Source organism: Sminthopsis crassicaudata, chromosome 1 (genome assembly GCF_048593235.1).
Source record: "Sminthopsis crassicaudata isolate SCR6 chromosome 1, ASM4859323v1, whole genome shotgun sequence".
NCBI classification, from domain to species: domain Eukaryota; kingdom Metazoa; phylum Chordata; class Mammalia; order Dasyuromorphia; family Dasyuridae; genus Sminthopsis; species Sminthopsis crassicaudata.
In genome coordinates this window covers 1,278,059-1,298,784 of record NC_133617.1, presented here as the reverse complement: position 1 = coordinate 1,298,784, position 20,726 = coordinate 1,278,059, and the positions used below count along the sequence as shown (strand labels likewise).

At 37.2% G+C, this 20,726-nt stretch overlaps 1 protein-coding gene across 1 annotated transcript in view; it reads left to right on the top strand.

Moving 5' to 3' along the window:
• Nucleotides 1–15,858, top strand: part of LOC141549522 (vomeronasal type-2 receptor 26-like) — a 57,850-nt gene extending 41,992 nt beyond the window's left edge. The window contains exon 2 of the mRNA XM_074279517.1: nucleotides 14,930–15,858. Coding sequence (XP_074135618.1) covers nucleotides 14,930–15,858 — 929 coding nt within the window. The remainder of the gene's footprint in view (nucleotides 1–14,929) is intronic.
• The last annotated feature ends 4,868 nt before the right edge of the window (nucleotides 15,859–20,726 follow it).

The window sequence follows — 20,726 nt, the reverse complement described above, 5'->3', positions numbered from 1 at the left end:
TTGTGGCTGCCATTGGAGGAGCCACATCAGCTCTCTCTGTTCAGATGGCAACCCTGCTTGACCTCTACCATTTACCCCAGGTGAATGAGATAGAACCTAATACATTCTCTGTTCTTCTGTATAATCTAGCAGTCACAGCAGTAGTATTAGTAGTAGAAGTAGCAGGAGCAGCAGAAGTAAAATAAGATGCATTTATGTATATCTTTAAAAAATTAAAAAATGTTTCACAAATGTATTTCTTTTGATCTTCACAACAAACTCATAATGAAGATATTCTTATAAATCCCATTTACAGTGGAGAGTACTGTGACTGAGAAAAGTTATATTGTTATCATGCAGCTAATGATCAAATGGGATACTAATTAATCTAAGTTTTCTTAGATCAGTTTAACTCTCTAGTGACTGAACAAATCCACTGTCCTCATCATCAGGGAAAATAAACAACTCCTAAAAAAGCAACCATATTGTGAGCCAAGAAGGCATTTAGCCTTCAACCCAAGAAAGGATCTGAAAGCAAAACTAGTTCTATTTGCCCATTATACAGATAAGTTCAGTAATGATTAGAGAAGTTAAAGTGTTTACTGGACACTACACATTTTACAGACGGAAGAGAACTGATCAAATCTTACCATTCTTGACTTTAAGTTGAATGAACTTTCAGTATTTTGTACCTCATTCTATGAGCTTCATTCTTCATAATCACTTAGTTCTTCACAATTAGTCCAGAATTTATTGAGAAGAGAATTATTTATAAAATGATACTGAGCATGAGCACTGATGTATAATGTGCTTTTTTTAGGTAGGACTGGGAAGCTTATGCACAGAACTGTTTTAAGAAATTCATATTTACATTTACAAATGAACATGAGTTTGAGAACATTCCTGACACTGTTCTCAGATAGGATCCTAACTTTATTAATGGGCACAGAAGGAGAGCAAAAATATTTGGTGCAAGGAGTGACATTTCAGAAAGTACCTCATCTTTTCCAAACTGAAAAGAGAACCCTGTGAGCACTGTAGTTTAAGCTGGCTGCTTAGTGAACTTTGCCACTGGTCAGTTAGATGGGTGACTGTTTAGTTGGTCAGAAGCAAGAAGAAAATTGGGGATGATTTCATGGAAGAGAAATAATAAATATTTAGATTGTTTGCTTTAAAGGAAATAGAGGTCAGTATTGAATGTGGAAGTACGCATATGAAAAGGGGAAGGACTGGAAGCCTCTCTCCTTTTCTATCCACATCCCTTATTTTAAAGCTCTCCTGATTTAAGCTAACATTATTTAACTATTATTTCTTTACAAATACAGATTCAATATTTAAGGCTCTTGGAGAAAAAACAATTAGGATCTTCATTGTATCACTAACATTAAAATTATAAATAGTCCTGACCATATACTTGGAGAAGAGTAAAAGCAAAAACCTATAAGCTCAAAGACTATAGGAATTAACTCTAGAAGTCCTTGTGGAAACATGACTAAACTGTCTAAGCGAGGGATTCATGAGAAAGCCTTAATCTGAGACCTTTGTTGCCAGATAATATAACAGCAGGAAGTCTGATCAAGAGAAGAGGCAATCTGTTCTATTCTGGGATTATTTTTCTTTGATCCTGATAAGAGAGCAATGGCTGGATAAGTTGAATAAGTCTCCTTCACCAAATGGGCAGATTCTTTCCCACTGTGATGTATGGGCATATATGTGACCCTCAGATCTGAAACACTATTTGTTATAGATGATTTGAGTTTTTATCAGCCCTCTTATGCAATCCACGAATATCTGTATTTGTCTATGAGACAAATATTCTTGCCAAAGATTGTGGTAATGATTATCAAATTTTGGGACAAGCCTTCTGATGTGTCTTACAGAATAAACAATACATTTAAAATTTTGTCTCATGATAGGTAATGTGTGCTCAGCTGTAGAGCAGAGTAATGTTAGGTATAAAGAGTCATGAATGTCTGATGGGGTGTTAAACCGTGCTCTCTTTTCCATAGTTTTCATGTGTATAAAAACTTTACAGAAGCATTAGACCACTTATGTGCAGTTTAAGACATGTTTCAGCTCTTTTCAATTATTTTACAATTTTATTTATTTTTGTTCTTAAATGTTTACAAGCACATTGTTACTATATTTTATTTCATCGCTTCCAATAATAGCATGAAAAAAAAATTTTTTAGTGTTCTGAGCTCCCCATTCTCTTTCTCTTTCTTCCTTTATGGTGCTCCCTACATAAACTGGTAAGCCTTCAGATATCAGTTATACATGTACAATCATGAAAAACATTTCCATTTCAGTCATTTTTAAAAGAGAACCCAAAAGAAAGAAAGAAAGAAAATGAAATATGCTATGCTTCATTCAGGATTCAGACAATATCAATTCTTTCTCTCTTGATGAAACCTATATTTCTTCATTAGTTCTCTCAAAATTTCTTGATTCATTGATGAGAATTTCTAAATCATTCACAGTTCCTTAGGGTACAATAGTGCTATTCGAGTGTAGCATACTCTCCAGCTTATGCTCACTACACTTTACATCTTTGTACCTAGAACTTTCCAGCGATTTTCTTTTCTTTTCATTTATATCAACCTATTTACATTTCCTCATCATCATACACTGTAGCTAGTGTAACCACTTTACAATTGAAATATGTGCATTTGACTTCCAATCTTTAGACTTAGCAAAAACAACTGCTTATCGAATCTAGTTCAAATTGGTTCGTTGTCACTTTCGTAATAATATTGGTATATAGATTTATCAAAGGTATTGCTGGATGGAAGGATATGAACAGTTTTAAAGACTTTTGATCATATTTTCAAATTTTTTCCCATAATAATTGGATCAGATCACAATTCAAGCAACAGTGTGTTATGTTCCCAGTTTACAATATCCCTTACAGCATTTTTTATCATTCTCTATTCATTATGTTAAACAATCTAACAAGTGGGATGTGGTACTTCAGAGTTGTTTCTCACTATGCACACCTCTAAAAATAGTGACTTAGAATTTTTTCATATGCTTAGAGATAACATTAATATTCGATAAATGAAGTCAATCTACAATATACATTGTAATTCCCTTGCCCAGTTTGCTGCTGAATTTACCAGAGAAACTTCGTACAAAAATTTTCCACGTTTTCTGCTTTCGTTTTATGTTTTTGGGATATTTGTAAATGTGATAGGTGTCCTTTGCTACATCCAACTTGTTTTGAATTGCATTTCTCTAGTGTTGAAAAAACATTTTTGTTTCCTATTTGTTCTATTTATAGCAATGATACATGAAGAAGAATGAGCTGTCATTATGCTTGAAAAGTCATATTCTTGGACATCCTTAGTGATTGGGAGGATGTCAGCTACTCAGCTACATTGTACTGGGGGTGTCTTTCCTGTATCACTAATTTAGATCTCACTAAGTTACTTTAGGAATCTCAGTTTTCTGATTTCATAAAACCAGAAATACATATTCAGGGTATATTGGAAACCAGTTAGATTTTCTTGTTGAAAATACCACAATTAAAACCAGTAATGACATCTATAGATGAATATTATTGTGTCCCAAATCAAAAAAGTACCCAGTTCTGATCAAGTGGTTTTCTTTCATTCACCAAAGAAAACCTTGTCTTCAGCCTCAATCATATAGACTTGGTTTACTCTAGAAATTTGTTCTGGGCCAAAGATCAAATGAAGAAATAATTTATATATTCTGGTTCCTTTGGGAAGCGTAAGGAAGATTCATTGCTTGAATGCCTTCAATTAGTCATTGTCTTTTTGAGAGCTCAGAGAGAGATAGACTTTCAGAGAGAAATTGTCATTTGTGATAAACTTTAGAATAAAATCTAAACCTTTCTTCTAACAAAAAATATGCCCATTTGAGTAAGTGTATTTTACTTTAGTTCTCTCAGCAGCAGCATGCACCTGCTCATCCTTATTTTGTTTTTCATCCAGATTACTTATGGTCCATTTGATTCCAGTCTTACTGACAAAGTCCAGTTTCCTTCCCTCTATCAGATGGCCCACAAATCCTCTTCTCTTCACCGAGGAATTGTCCGATTATTGGCATATTTTCAATGGAATTGGATAGGTCTGATTGTCTTTGATGATATGAGAGGTGAGGAATTCCTCAGGGAAATGAGAGAAGAAATGAAAAAGAACAGAGTTTGTGTGTCCTTCACAGAGAAGATCCCTCTCAGTGACAGAAAAAATAGGGAGACCTCTGAGGCCTTCAAGTCCAGGATCCTAATTTCAGAAGTCAAAGTCATTGTCATTCATACTGACACAGACTCATTAACAATTATGGGAAAGCCAACAGGATTATTATTTCCAATCAAGAAGGTGTGGATTTCCACATCTCATTCAGACATTACAATGAGAGCCCTGTACCATTATGGTTTCACTTTCTATGCTACACTCTTTTTGTCACACTTGACTATTCCAGTACCTGGATTTGACAGTTTTATAAAGGAGATTATGCCTCCTTTAACCAGGAGGAACAATTTTATTGAAGCACATAGGCCATCACCTTTGAAATGTTCAGATCAACCAGATATCCCAGAGCAAGATTTATATTTTCCAAATGGCTCCGTGAAACATTTACCTTTTTTCCTTGTGAACATGCCCACATCCGCCTTGAGTTACAACATCTACAATGCTTTATATGCTGTGGCTTGGGCTCTCCATGAAATACTGATGAAAAAATCTGAGAAAAGATCCTTGGAAAATGAAGAATCTGTATTGCCTCATCCGTGGCAGGTAATATGGAAAGGGGGGTGCCTTTTTACCTATCATTTTTTGAGTATGTATTTTAGTAAGAAGGGGTACACATGAGACATTGAAGCCTTTTCAATTTCTAAAACTATTCTTATTGTGTATTGCTCAAAGTTTTTATTGTTGGTTTCTAATATTTGTCAAATAGCATATAAAGTTACTATCAAATTTCCTTCCTAGAGTGTTAGAGTTGTAAATAATGTTAGGTTTCATATTTCCTATTCAGCTCTGGACTTCTTTTATCAGAAATATTTGAAGGCCCTTTATTTCATTAGGAACCCAATTTTTTTTTCCTGAAGGACTGAACTCAGGTTTTCTGGGTAGTTGATTTTTATTTGCAAGCCAGATCCTTCCCCCCCCCCCCAAATTAGGCTATTCTATGCACTCTGATCTTTCAATTAAGAAGCTGGGGATTCTTTTTTCATCCTCAATGTGGCTCCAACATATAGATATGTTTCTTTCTGCATCCTTGCATTATTTTTTTCATTCACCTTGGAGGTCCAGAATTGGGCTATAATATCCTGGTGACATCCTTTGAGGATCTTTTTCAGTAGATGATCTGTAGCTTCTTTCATACTCTATTTTCCCTTCATATTCTGGAACGCAGGAGAAATTTACTTGATACATTCTCAAAAGATAGAATCCATGTTCTTTTTGATTGTAGAACTCTTGTAGTTTCATAATGTAAGTCTCGCATAAATGATCTGCCTTCTTTCTGTTTTCCAGGTCAGCATTTTCCATTGTGATACTGCATACTATTTTTCATTATTTTTCCTTTTGGTTTTGTATTCAATTTTCAAAAAATCATTATCTTCTGCCTTCTTAGTTCTAATTTTTAAAGAAATATTCTCCTCAATGGTCTCTATATTTCCTGTTCAATTTGTGGAATTCTGATTTTTAAGGCTTTTTTCTCTTCTAAGTCTTTTTCTGCTTCCTTTTACATCTCTCTCATTTTTATTCATTCTTTTTTTCTCTACCTCTCTGACTTCATTTTGAAAATTCATTTAGAACTCTTGTGTGGCTTTACACCAATTCTTACTTTTGTTGAGGACTTTGGATATAGGAGCTTTCACTTTATTTTCTTCTTAGTATAGATTTTTCCTCTTCCTGTTCATCACAGTAATTTTCTATGATTAGGACCCTTTTCGGTTGTTTGCCAATTTTCCCAGCCTATTATTATTTGACTTTCCTGTGCATTAGAGTAGTGCCCTGTTTCCAGGGTAAAGGGGCCAAAGTTCCAAGTGTCAGGAATTTGGTGCAGCTATTTTCAGGGATTCTTCTAGGTTGCTAGAATTTTCAGTTCTCCCAAGGTGGTCTGATCTTGGAAGAGATCTGTTTATTAATGTCTTGGCCTCTATTCTGTACTTTGAATTACCACAAGCACTTTTTCCTGCCTTGCCGCTGTGAGAAGATCCATCTTGTGCTGTGCCTAATGTCCTTGTGTGCTTGTTTTCTTTCTCACTCTCAAACTGTGAGCCAGGCAGGTGTGCTCGATCTGGGTACTGGCAAAGCAACCGAGTCCTGTCCCAGGGCTTTAAAAGAGACCCCTGTGATACCCTTCTGACAAGCTCTTCAACCCTCTTAACATCTGTGGTACAATAACTGCTGCAATGACTGCCACTTCTGCAGTCTCCTCAGGTGTTGTGTATTCAGTGGCTACTGTATTGAGCTCCTGGTTGGCTTTGAATGTCACACAAATGGTTTGATAGTTTATGCTGGAGATGGGAGAAAACCACTGTAGATTATCAAGGATGGGAGTGCCACAGTCTGGCCTGTGCTTCACAATAATCCCTTCCAAGGCAGGATGGAGGGTAGTATAAGAGAGGTTTAGTCAGAGGCGCCCACCAGGAGCCTATTGCAATAATCCAGGTGTGAAGTCATGAGGATATTCCAGTAGCAGAGAACAAGAGGGGAACATATTAGAGAGATGTTGCAAGCAGAACTTGGCAATACCCTATATAATGGGGGTGAGAAATAATGAGGATTTGAGTGTGAAACTCAAACTACAAACCTGGGAGATGCAGGCAACCTGCGGGTGTCAGAGGGTCCTTTCTGTGTCTCAGGAGAAACTCATATTTGATCACACCTGAAAATAAAACCACAGGAATCCATAAATTCTCATGTACAATTGCCTTTCCCTGAGGTACTGCTCACTAATAAGCATTTCTCTTCTCTTTCAGCTACACTCCTACCTGAAGAACACCCAGTTTAAGAATGTTGTTGGTGAGCAGGTGTTTTTGGATGAGAACAGACCTATAGAGGCCCAGTATGCCATTATGAACTATGTATACTTTGATTATTATAATGATCATCTTCTGTACGTGGGGGATTTTATCCCAGAAGCTCAGCCCGGTCAAGATTTTACAATTTGTGCAAATGTCATAGTGTGGGACCTGTGGAGTTCAAAGGTCAGAGACATAATTGTTAATTTATGCTCCTAAACAGGAAGAAACCTTGACCTATGTGGTGTACTCTCCATTATTGACAGGTGCAGCAGGGTGGAAAAATGGCTAGAATGTGAGACCTCGTTCTCTTTCACTTGTCATAAGTTCATAGATTTGTCCCCTGTTTTCTCTGTAGCAATCCTCTTTCTTATTTCTTACATCACTACAATACTTTATTATATTTATGCACATCTACATAAGTATATTATTAAATGCACAGAGAAATTGTTTTATATATTACATATATGTAAATTTTTATCTATGTATTCACACAGATATCTATAAATATAATATGTAGTTCAACAAATTTCAATTTATGGGTACCATTTCATATTCATATTTTTTGCCATTTCCAAGGAGACATAAATATGTTTAATTGTATTTTTTCAACTTATATAGCTAAGAAGGAAAAAGCCTTTAATTTGTACACAGCAGAACATAGAGGAGTCAATATATAACCATGATTTTCCTTTACATATTACTTACTTTTTTCCTAAAAGAAGTATCTGTGTATCTATCTATCTATTAGTGTGTGTGTGTGTACATACATATATAAATATAGGTATTTATTTATTTGAGAAATGAGATCTATAAAAGAGAGAGTGCAGTGAAAAAAAAATCCCCAATCTTACTAGTTCTGTTCAAATCTTGGCTATCTTGAGTTTTTTTCTGCAGGATTTTTTCCATTACATTTACTCAAAATTATCCATTTTGCATTTTTAATGTTCTCCATTTCTTTTTTGGTCATAAAATCCTCTCTTCTCCAAATATCCAAGGGAGAGACCAGCCTTTATTCCCAGAATTTGCTTATAGTATCACTATTTATGCCTAAATCATGAATCATTTTTTTCTTATTTTAATATAATACATTAAATGTTGGTTAGTGTCTAGTTTCTGTTGTATTATATTTCAGGTTTCCCAGCACTTTTAGTCAATGAGTGAATTCTTCTCCCAGAATGTGGAGTCTTTCATTTTATCAAACACCACATTACTATAATTGTTGACAATTCTGCATTGTGTACCTAACTTATTCCACTAATCCACTATGTTTGTTGCCACTAGCAAATACCTTTGAAGGTTACTGGAATAATAGCTTTATTTCTGTAAGTTCTAGACCTTATTTGTTTGCATTTTTCATTATTTTATTAATTCTTGAATTTTGTTATTCCAGGTGAATTTTTAAAATTATTTTTCTGATTCTAAAAAGCAATGTCTTGGCAGGAGGATTAGAATGACACTCAATAAGTAGGTTAATTGCAATTAACATTTGATGAGATTACCTTGGCCTATACATGAGCAGTTGATATATTTCTGATTGTTTAGATCTCACTTTATTTGTATGAAAAGTATTTTGTAGTTCTATTCCTATATTCATGCCTTGTCTTAACAGACAAACTCCCAAATATTTTATATGTCTACCATTATTGTAAATGTCTTTTTCCTTTCCATACCTTACTGCTAAGTTTTGTGGTAACATATAGAAATACTGATAATATATTTGTGTTTATTTTACATTCTGTGGAACTGTTAATGTTGTTAATTTTTTCTAGTAGCTTGAATTGTATAACTATAACATCATGCTACCTACAAAGTGTAATATATGTTTTCCTGCACAAATTACCAGATTAATACAAAAATTTCTTCTCTTTTATTTGCTTAAACTAACATTGCTGAATAATAGTGGTGAGAATGGGCAACCCTATCTTATTGTAGATGTGTTGAGCTTATCCTCATAAACGTATAATATTTGCTGAAAGGTTTAGTGAGAAGCTAAAAGAACTCCACTTATCCCTATGCTGTCTAGTGTTTTTAATAAAAAATTAGATGTTGTATTTTCCCAAATAATTTCTCTGCATGGATTGAGATAATTGTATGACATATGTTACTTTGGTTTTCGATATAGAAGATTATGTTGATAGCTTTCCTTATACGGAGCCAGCCTTACATTTCAGATATAAATCCCACTTGGGCATAATGTATTATGTCTAGTGATAAGCTACTAGAATCTCTTTTCCCATACTTTTATTTTTTTTTGCATCGATATTCATTAGGGAAATTGGTTTATAATTTTCTCTTTGTATTTTGGCCTTTTTTGGTTTACATATCAATACAATTTCTATGTCAGAAACGAAATTTGGTAGGATTCCTTCTTAAATCATTTTTCCAAATAGTTTACATAGTATTAGAATTCATTGTTCTTTAAATGATGAAGAGAATTCACTGGTACAGGAAATGTTTTTGAGGGGATTGAGTTAACTTATTTTCTAATTACCCTTTTCTAAAATGAAGCTGTTTAATTATGTTATTTCCTTTTCTGTTATTCGGGACAATCTATATTTTTCTAAGGATTCATTCATTTCATTTAGATTCATGTCATCTTTATTAGCATAAATTGGGGGAAAATTGTTCCTAATTTTTGCTTAAATTTCTACTTCATCCATGATAAGTTCATGCTGTTCATGTTTGATACTGGTAACTTGGTTTCCTTCTTTCCTTTTTCTAATCAAATTAACCAAAATTTTATCTATTTTGTTCTGTTTTTTCACAAAATTCAAATATCAATTTTATTATTATTTCAAGTCTTCTCCCTTTCTATTGTATCCATATCTAATTTAATTTTCAGATGTTTTACAATTTAATTGGAAATTTTAACTTCTTCTAATTCTAGGTTTTTTACTTGAATACCCAGTTCATTGATCTCCTCTTGATTGATGTTATCCACATGAACACTTAGAGACATAAATTTTCACCATTTACTGTTTTGCTTCTATGCATAGTTACTGGCATGCTATCAATCATCTGTTGTTAGACTTACTCATTATTTATGAATCAATTATTTACTTTTTAATTAATGTTGGGTCTATTTTTCCTTGGTCATTTATTAGAAGTAATTTTTATTGCATCATGATCTGAAAAGCAAGCATTTTGCACATCTGTCTTTCTATATTTGATTCAGAGGATCTTATGTTCTAAGAAGTGGTCAGTTTTTGTAGAAGTGCTATGGTACACTGAGAAAAAAAAGGTCTATTCCTCTCTATCCTCATTCAATTGTCTTCAGAGATCTGTCTTACCCAATTTTCTAAAATTCTATTCACCTCCTAAACTGCTTTCTTGTTTACATTGTGGTTGGATTTATCTAGTACTTACTACTTTGTAATTACTATTTTGTCACTCGTGGTTCTATTTTTCTACATCATTAGATTCTCCAATGAAATATTTTATAATTTCTTCAAAATTTTCACTTAATTTTTACTTTAATTTCATTGACTTTATGTCTAATTGAGTCATTCATTTCCATTTGTCAGATTCTAAGTTTTAGTAAACTACTTTTTTTTCTGTCTGTCTTTCACCTCCTTTTGTATTTGGCCAATTATACAAATTGGCCATGGACATGGACATGGAACTTTTGTTCCATGGCTTTTTAATGAATTTATCCAATTTTAGTTTTAAGGAGTTATTTTATTTTTAATTTTCTCAACCTTATTTTCATTTTTTAATAATTTTTAAAAAGTTATAGCTTTTTATTCACAACACATATACATGGGTCATTTTTCAACACTGACCCTTGCTAAAGCTTTTAATCCAACTTTTCCCTTCCTTTCCCCTACCCTCTCCTTTATATGGCAGGTAGACCAATACATGACAAATATGTTAAAGTATATGTATTTAACATATACAATATATGTATACACATAAGGATCTTAAAAGAAAGCTAGAAAAAAATGGGGAAAGTAAAGGAAAGCTTTGCAAGAGGTTCAGGAAATCATCTCCCTGAAAAACAGTATTTGTGAAATGGAAAAGATAAACAACTCCCAGTCAAACAGAATATGTGAATTGGAAAAGTTAAACAATTGCAAAGAAAACAGAATTTGTGAATTGGAAAAAGAAAATAATTCATTTTAAAAACTTGGGAAAATGGGAAAATTCCATAGAATAAAACAACTCATTAAATTAAAAAACTCAATTGGACAAATACAAAAAGAAATAAAAAAGGGAATGAAGAAAATCATGCTATGGAATATTATTGTTCTTTAAGAAATAACTAGCAGGATGATTTCAGAGAAGCCTGGAGAGACTTACAGGAACTGATGGTAAGTGAAATGAGCAGAACCAACAACAATACTATATTATGATGAATTATGATAGACATTAATCTCTTCAACAATGAGAAGATCCAAATCTCTTCCAATGAACAGAAGCAGCTACATCCAGAGAAAGAACCCTGGGAAAATAATATGGACCACAACATAACATTTCCTCTCTTTCTGTTATTGTTTGCTTGCATTTTTGTTTTTTCCTCTCATTTTGTATTTACCTATGTGGTAGGGACCAGATCAGATCCACCTTTACATCTGGAGTCAACCTGATTTTAACCTCCTCAGGGTCTGAAGTCTGTTATCTTTCCTATAGAAGCTACCAACAGTTGGAGCATGCATTGCTTTTTTGCTAGCTTTAAGAAAAAAACAAAAGCTATGGTCTGCTTATGGGGGACAGGGTGGTATTTCCAAGCTGCCTCTACAGACAATAGGAAGTGGCAGTGAAGCAGCAGTGGGGACTGCACCCAGAGGCTGCCTTGAGATTAGCCATTGTGCTGAAATCAATAGCAGAGAGAAGGCAGTATCTACACTGGGAGCAGTGATTGGGAGCAGCAGTGGGCTGCACTTGGATCACACTGAGTCCCTCTGGCTGTTGGGTGTGTTTGGCCAGGTCCTGAAATACTCAATCGTTTTGGGAATATAGCTATTACCCCTGTGTTTATAGCTTCTCTGCTGATCTACTGTGTGCTGCAAGGGTAGAGTAGCTGACACTGTGCTAAAGTGTTCCCCCCAGATTTTCCACCAGCAGACACCACACCCCACCCCCCTCCAGTCTGCTCAGGGTGAGCTGTTTCCTGTGGTCTCACTGCCTGCCTGAGATCTGTGCCTGGACTAACCCCAGTCTGTCCCCAGGCATGAGCAAAACAGACCTTTTTCTGGAGAATTTCGAGGATATTTTCAGTTGGCAATGTGTTGTATTCTCAATATCCGTGGGTTCTGACAGTCAAGCACTAAATGTGAGACTGAATTTTGTTGAAATTGATTGAGGGTAAAGGAGAGCTTAGGAAGATGCATGTGTTCTTGCCACTATCTTATTACCCACCCTCAACAAAAATAGATTTTTAAGAAATAATTAATATATGTATCTTTCCCATTTTTGCCAAATTTATTTTTAAAGAGTTGTTTCTTATAGATATTTCCATATCTCCTTTTCCACGTTTAGATTTTTATTTTCAAATTGTCATAATTATCCTTCATAATTCTTATTCCTACACATTTTATCTCTCATCTCTTTTTTAAGATTTTTTTTGAGTTTTTTCAGGACAGGGTTTTCAGCTGCACAAGACTTCATATTTCCCCCTGAGATTTTACTCATAGGCAGTTTGCCATTATTATCCTCTTCCAGCCTTCTATTATGATCTTACCTGACTGAAACCTCTTTATGGTCAGATCTTTTTTTTTCCCTGCTCTTCTCACTTGTAAAATTTGAGCTCTGTTCCTTGGACACACAAGAGATTGTCTCAAGCTTCTTTTGCAGAAGAACAGGGGTCTCTCACTGACTCTGTGGGGCCAATGGTGCTGCAGGCTTTGCCACTGGGCTGGCTCGCTGAGGTTCCCTGATTCTCAGGGTCTCTTCTATGTTTGCCCTCTATGTCTCACATCAGAACTGCTGATGCACTGGCTTTGTGGATGAGGACACAGTAAACATTGTTGTTGTACTTTGGCTAAGAGCCTCACACTAAATTCCCAATGCTGGACTTCTCCAGGCTGTCCTAGATATATCCCACCTCTGCTGGGCCATGATGCACCCTGTGCTGTCCACAAAGGCCTGTCCTGAAGCCATTCCAATATAGCTTAAGCTGAAAAATTACATTCCAAATGTTTCTGGGTTCTGTCACTCCAAAATACAATTGGGCTCTTGTTCTGCCAAAAGTGTACATCACTTCTTCACCAATTGTTTCACTTTCTCTTTCATCACTTATTATTGAAGAAAACATTTCCAGTACAATATTAAATAATAATGGTGTTAATGGCTACCCTTGTTTAACCTTGACCATATTAGGAATACATTTAGGCAATTAACATTCACATTACTTTGGGACCATCACTTGCAGTATAATGGCCATGCCCAAGAAGAAGCTACAGCATCTTGTTGAGATCTGTCCCACATCTATGACTGAGACTGGGGAAGGCATCTTCTCTGTAATTGGCCAATATATGGACTATCTTTGAATGATCAGGGTGTGAAATACATTTTTGTGAATGGTTCAATAAGAGAAGGTTTATCACTGAGTGTTGCAGAAGAGTGGGTGACAAATGGAAAAAGTAAGTTGGACCATGTCATCTTCATATACACTTCTAATTATGTATCTGAGGAGGTGGTTCACAAAAGGGCAAAAAACAGCTACGTTTTTCTTTGCATACATAAATAGCTATCAGTTAAAAATGTTTATTCTCATCTCCTATCACTATCTTAGGTTCCCTCTGCAGTATGTACTGCCAGTTGTCCTGCTGGATTCAGGAAGTTTCCTTTGGAGGGGAAGCCTCCTTGTTGCTTCAGCTGCTCCCCATGCTCAGAAGGAGAAATCTCCAGTCATAGGGGTGAGTTACTGCAAGGAACCCTACTTCTTGATAATTTGGGGCAGTACTAGCATGTCTCTTTGGCTCTTCACTGTCTATGTGACAGGGCACTAAAAAAGTGAAGATCACAAAAAAGAGGGAGAAACAATGAGGAGAAAAATATATTTTAGGAAACAGAGAGAATGCTGAAAGCAAGTATGGATGTAGTGTGTCACTGAAGCATTCTAGCTGCTAATTTCAGGTCTCATGGATCTGAAAGCTAGGGTGAAAATAAGGTCAATCCAATATTCCAAATACTAGTGAAAAAATCCAATGGAGGATCCAAAGACAATTTTTCTTTTAATTAATTGATGGAATGAAGGTATTAAAGGGTTGCCTTTTCATTGTTGAATATATCCTGGAAAGGCTTCATTTCTCTTGGGTTTTATAAAAGGAACAATTCCAAAACAACAGAAAAAAGTTTTCTATAAGAAACTTTCCAGATATTTAATAGTTTTATTAATCAATCAGTCAATCAATAGTCATTTAGTAGGAGAAGAACTTGGTCATAAATAATGGGGCATTGTGATAAAAAGGAGGTGAATCCTTCATTCAGGGAGATTCAATTCCAACAGAGGAGACAAGAATACACACACTCTCTGTATCTACCAAGAAAATGTTTAAAAATTCATATAAATTCAACAATATTAATTGTGGAAAGGTGTAAACTGGGAGCTACAAAGAATGAGGAATTATGGATACAAGCAGCTCTTTAACTTGAGTTGTTGCCCAACACAACACAGAAGTAATCTGAATGTTTGATACTGAAGGGCTCCTCTGTCTAAGCTTACTGTCTTTAGTGATTGTGTTAAGGAAAAAAGTAACATCACCTTATGTACAAGAAATAAATAAAACTTGAACAAAAGCCAACCAGGGATCAAGGACAAGAATAGTTTTGATCTGACAAGTATACCAAGGAACTTACCAGTGATTCTGTCATACAGTAAAGAGAGAATGGGATTTCGTGTCCTATGGAAGCAGAAGGACTTGCTGCAGCTCTCCTGACTATTTCCTGCTGTGGGAATCTAGAGAAATGCTTTAATCTAAATTTTAAGTCCTTGTTTGTCTCCTGCAGATGCTGAGCAGTGTCAGAAGTGCCCAGAGGATGAATATCCCAATGAGCAGAGAGATCACTGCCTCCCCAAGACTGTGACCTTCCTGGATGCGAATGAACCTTGGGGGAAGGCAGTGACAGCTGTAGCTCTTTCACTCTCATTCTTCACTGCCCTAGTTCTGTGGGTCTTTGTAAAATTCCAAGACACTCCCATAGTCCAAGCCAATAATAGGAACCTCAGCTACCTGCTCCTCACCTCCCTTTCCTCCTGCTTCCTCTGCTCCTTGCTCTTTGTGGGCCGTCCCACCACTGCTTCCTGCCTTTTCCGACAAACAGTCTTTGCAGTTGTGTTCACAGTGGCTGTTTCCTCCATTTTGGCCAAAACCATCATAGTGGTTCTGGCTTTCAGGCTTACAGGACCAGGGAGCAGGATGAGGATATTCCTTCATCCTAGAGTGCCCTACTGTGTTGTTCTCATCTGCTCTGGAATTCAAGGGCTTTTCTGTGTCATCTGGTTGGGGACCTCTCCCCCCTTTCCAGAAGCAGACACACTCTCTGAATCCAGGCTCATCATCCTCACATGTAATGAGGGCTCCGCCTTTGCATTTTACTGTGTCCTGGGCTACATGGGCTTTCTGGCCCTGGGCAGCTTCACCATAGCCTTCCTGGCCAGGAACCTGCCTGATGCCTTCAATGAAGCCAAGTTCATCACTTTCAGCATGCTGGTGTTTTGCAGTGTCTGGATCTCTTTCCTCCCCACATATCAGAGCTCCAGAGGGAAAGCCGTGATGATTGTGGAGATCTTCTCCATCTTGGCCTCCAGTGCCGGGTTACTGGGCTGCATTTTTATTCCCAAATGTCTTGTGATTCTCCTGACATCATGGGAAAATACCATAAAACAGAACAAGAATCAAAAGAGTTCCAGGAGCAAGAATTTTTCTTTTTTCTAAAATTTGATATCTTTATTTGCCCCCATTCCATGTAAAACACTATTTTTAATGATTTTTTAAAAAGGTTTGACTTCCACATTCTCTCCCTTCTTTTTCAACCTCAGAACCATTAAGAGGCCACACGTGTAGTTACAGAAAATATTTATATAAATGTCTTTTTGAGAAATATACATGCATTATTCCTCGGCTTAAGAAAAAGACCCTTAAAAATAATTTTTTTTACAATCTGTGCAACACCAACAGTTTCATCATAAAGATCTTCAGAGTAGTTTTGGATCATTGTGTTGTTGAAACATCAAAGTTATTTGCAGGTGACCTCTGCACTCTATTGCTGGTCTTTGTAAACATTCCCTTTCAGTTTTCATATTGAAGAGGAAACCCCAAAGCTCCAAAAAATCCTTAAAGGAGAAAACTTCCTTTGATTCTGCCTCAGTGAGGGGACTGCACTCCCAGCACAAACAGTTTCTTCTGTATTATCTAGGTGGGGATGGCTCAGTCCTGAAATCCATTGAGTTCAATTCAAATTATAACCCTGGATGAAATCCAGCCAGGAACCAGCCTGGGACTTGACCCACAAACTCCCTTCAGCTTGTAGCCAATGCCCCCTATCATAAAAGATGCACACTGCAGCTCTCACTTTGCAGAGGGTCTAAACATGCCAGCACCATGCCTGGCACCAAAGACTCTCTGCTCACTAGAACACTGTTTCTGGTGCCCTTTTAATTCTACCTTCATCTTTTACTAATGAGACTTTAACTTTACTTCCAAATACCAAAATAAACCTCTTTTATCAATCTAGGTTTTTGGGTCTGTAAATTCCTTTACAGGGGACTCTTGCACCACCTCTAGAACTCATTTAATTCTATATCCTTGCACGGAATCCAAAGGGGTTGCAGGGGAGCTCCATTTGACTCCCTGTACCCGGAACCTGTCACTAGACCTCAATTAAACCCTAATTTCATTTAGGCACCCCCAATTCTAAACCTCATCACTATGTGTGTGAATCTTTCCAGATTTTTCTGATCATCATATTTACAGAATCATCAAAGCATTCCATCACTATTCCATACCACCATTTCTTCAGCCATTCTGCATTTGATGAGAATTCCCTCAATTTACAATTCTTTCCCCAGGAATAGAGGGGATATCAATATTTTTGTACAGATATTTCTTTTTCCTTTTTTTCTTAATCCCTTTTAGGTTTCAAGCCATGTAGTATTAGTTTTAGATGGAAGAATTTGCATAATTTTATGGGCTTTTCAACATATATCCTATATTTTAATCATTATCAGTTGAGAATTGGCTCATATTTTAATTCATTCCTTTATCTACACATTTCAGAAGAGCTGGCTGCAACAAAGAAAGTTGCTTCAAAATTGTTTTCACAATGACTATTGCTAACTGCATTTTCCCCCTTTATTCTATGTTTTGTTTTTTTTTATTTATCCCTCATAAAAGGCTTTTTTTTCATCATACATTTCACAATATTCCCTCCTTTCTCACCCTAGTCCCTGCTCATATTCCTTTATCCTCTTATTATCTTGCAAAACAATATCGATGTCTATATCTAGGTTGAGTGTGTATGTATTCACTCACTCTCCCTCCTTGCCTCCCTTCTGCCTACTAAATGCTTTATGTTGTCTTTTTAATAGAAGGTAATTTGTGCCATTCTACTTCTCCCTTTCCCTTTCTCCCAATACATTCCACCTACTTTTTAATTTAATGTAATTTCTTTCCTATTCCTATTCAATTTACACTTATGCACTCTGTTTATATACACTCCTTCTAACTTCCCTAATGATGGGAAATTTCTCATGAATTATAAGCATCCTCCTCCCATGTACAAATGTAAACAAATAAATCAGGTAAAATCCCTTATTACTTCCATTTCCTGGTTAATGAGTTGTGCATCTCTTGAGTTCTTTATTTGAAAGTGAATTTTTCAGTTCAGAGAGCCTTGGTTTCCATGGAGAAAATGCAGGAGGCCAGGCCAGCCACCAGGAGCCAGACTCAAGGTGGAATGAAGTTCTCCCTCCTCCTCTCTGAGAGCTTAAGCTCCTGCCTACAGTTCTCTGGTCTTCTCTCCCTCTCTGGCCCTGGCTGAGTTTGTCTGAGCTCACATGCTCTCTTCCCCTAGGTGTGAATCTTGGAGAACTGTATTAAGATCTAAGTACATGCACTGAACCAGAGAATTGTTAATCCCCAAGCTAAACTAGACTACCACTGTCTTTATCAATTCCACTGATTAACCTCTTGGAAGAATCCTGGTTTCAGAGTTCTGGCCCAAAGCAATGGTTCTTGAGTAAGGGGTTAAGTGATGGCATTAAGCTGAGCCTTCTGCTCTGAGAGGCCTTAGGGCTGAGGGCCCCTTGGAGACCTCCCTTCCTGCCCACACCTCAGTCCCTCCTCTTTCTCCTTCCACTCCTTGTTCCTGGGCTGCCCCTGTTCTTTTCTGGATGCTCTGTATGGGACAGCACTCCCTCTGATGTGGAGACTGCTCTTTATTACAATCCCTCATCCTGGGGCTTGGATTGATTCCAGGAGGTGTGAGGGCCTCATTCATCGTGAAATGGACTGACACGAGATAGACAGCTCTGACCAGATTATTCAATTTAAAGCATCATTTATTAGCCAGCTGGTGACTGACCCCCCTAGACAGACTAGTAGAGATCAGCCCTGAACTTTTAGTGAGGTACACTTTAAGCCCATTTGCCACATCCTGGTACAGCCTTGAAGTTACAAATTTTGGGAATCACTGACACAGTTTCTCGTTTACAATGGGGAAGTGTCTAGAGGAGAGTGAGCCCACAATGGAACCTGGAGGCATGTTTTGCATTGTTGTCCTGACTCTGTTAGACACACACTTCTCAATAAGTCTGGGGTCTCATGATCAGGGGGATGGGGCCCAGTCTGAACATAACACTTCCCTAAATGCAGTTTAAGCAACATTTTCCTATAAGCCTGAGGCCCCTTGACCCAAGGATGAGGTGGCCAGTCTTTTGTCATTTCAATAGTTAATTGTGATAGAAGGAGAAATGTTCTTCTATCACAAAGGTCATTTCTTCTATATGGGGGAGGGGTGGGAGATACATTTGGCTTACTCAATGTGGCAGAAAGCCTTGAGCCTGTGCCCCACCATTGTAGGCACAAGGACCTTTTCCCTGTAGTATACAGTCTCCTTAACCTAAAACCTGGCAAAATGACTCAATGGGAGAAGGAGCAGATACATTCACTTCAGACTCTGGGAGGGTTAATGTAGGGAACCCCTTATCGCCCGGCTCACCCACAAACCGGGACAAACATTTTGGCTCTTTGCTGAATAATGTTCACCTGGCTGGGAGGATACAGCAACTCTTGCTCTGACCTAGTATTTGGGCTGGGGAGGATCAAATATAAATGGCTACTGTGCCGGGGGAAGGAGTTTTGTCTGGGAATAATAGCTCCTCTCCCTCTTCTGTGACAAGGAGCTGCATGTGAGTGCTCTCTTTTAGGTCCTTTTTTGCATCTTGAGTTCTCTTCCACTATTCCTTCCCAGGGTGTGGGACCCAAAAGGCCCCTACCCAAAATGACAGCTCAGAGTTCACTCAAAGTGGGAAGCAGAAAAGCTTGTTTATTACAGCATCTCATGAGTGCAGTCCCACTGTGAGGTAAAGAGACTCACAGCAGGACTGCCCAAGACTCAGGGGATACATATCGTATTTTTATAGGGTTTTTGTTACAAGAGATTACACCACAAATTAGGAAGCATTAAGAAGCCTGGGGCTCCTAATTAGATATTGCTGCCAAAAGAAAAAAAGAAAAAAAAAGATGAAAATGGAAAGTTTTCATTTTTCCTGAAATTACCTGCTTTTTAGGAAACCACCCATCAGCAGATGACTAAGCTGGCAGTGTTTAAACAAATAGGCTAAAGGATGTCAGACACTGATAAGTAGCACCAGTTTAGGTTAAATAACTATGTCTGTAACTGGCCTAGGTTTAAATAAATAGAGGCCTATTCACATTGTCAGTCACAGGGAGATACAGAAATAATGAAAATAAAATACAGAAAAAGCATTCACATCCCTGTCAGTTCTTCCTGTCATTTTTCTACTGCATGCACCAGTAAGAGTGATTTGGATGGGGGTGGGAGGGGATTTTCCTCTCTCCTACATCAGTGAAAGTTGTAACTACAAGAAGGAAGCATGGAAACATATACCTGGCTAGGCAAGCCCTATTCCAAGCCATATTATTCCATATCTTTCCATTAAAGTGTCAGTGATCCTTCTGAAGGAAAACAGCAGGGGATGTTTGCAAAGCATTTTGTAACATGAATATTAAATAAACAAGACTGTGAGGCTCCTTTCTGAATTTTTCTGAAGTGTTTAAAAATACATACACACACTGTTTCTGGTTTTCACACAACTCATATTCGGACTCTCAAACTTCACAAATGCCACAAGGTCATTTTTTTAAGCTAATGAACACTTGAGCCATCATTGCCCACCCTCCTCCCATTCTACGCAAATTTTAATTAAAAAAAAAGTATCAGTGATCAAAAATCCGGGGGGGGGGGGAGAGCGTGTAGGGGGGAGGAAGGAAGTTTCTAGTCTTGTGGGTCCAGAGTAATTTAGAGCCAGTTATACCTGTCAGTAGGAGGTGATTTCTCTGATGCATCAGGGTTCTGGGATGACAGTCCTGATCATTCTGGACCATCTGGGAGCTGAAGACTAAATCTCAGTCAAAACCTTTCTTTGGCTGTGCTGGAGAGCTAGAACTCCCATCACTGGGCAGGTCTCTGGACCAATGGAAAGTCTGCTTTCCAGTTCTGCCATGGTGTTCCCTTCCAGGAAGGATGATGGGACCTTATTAGATGCATCACAGATGCCTGG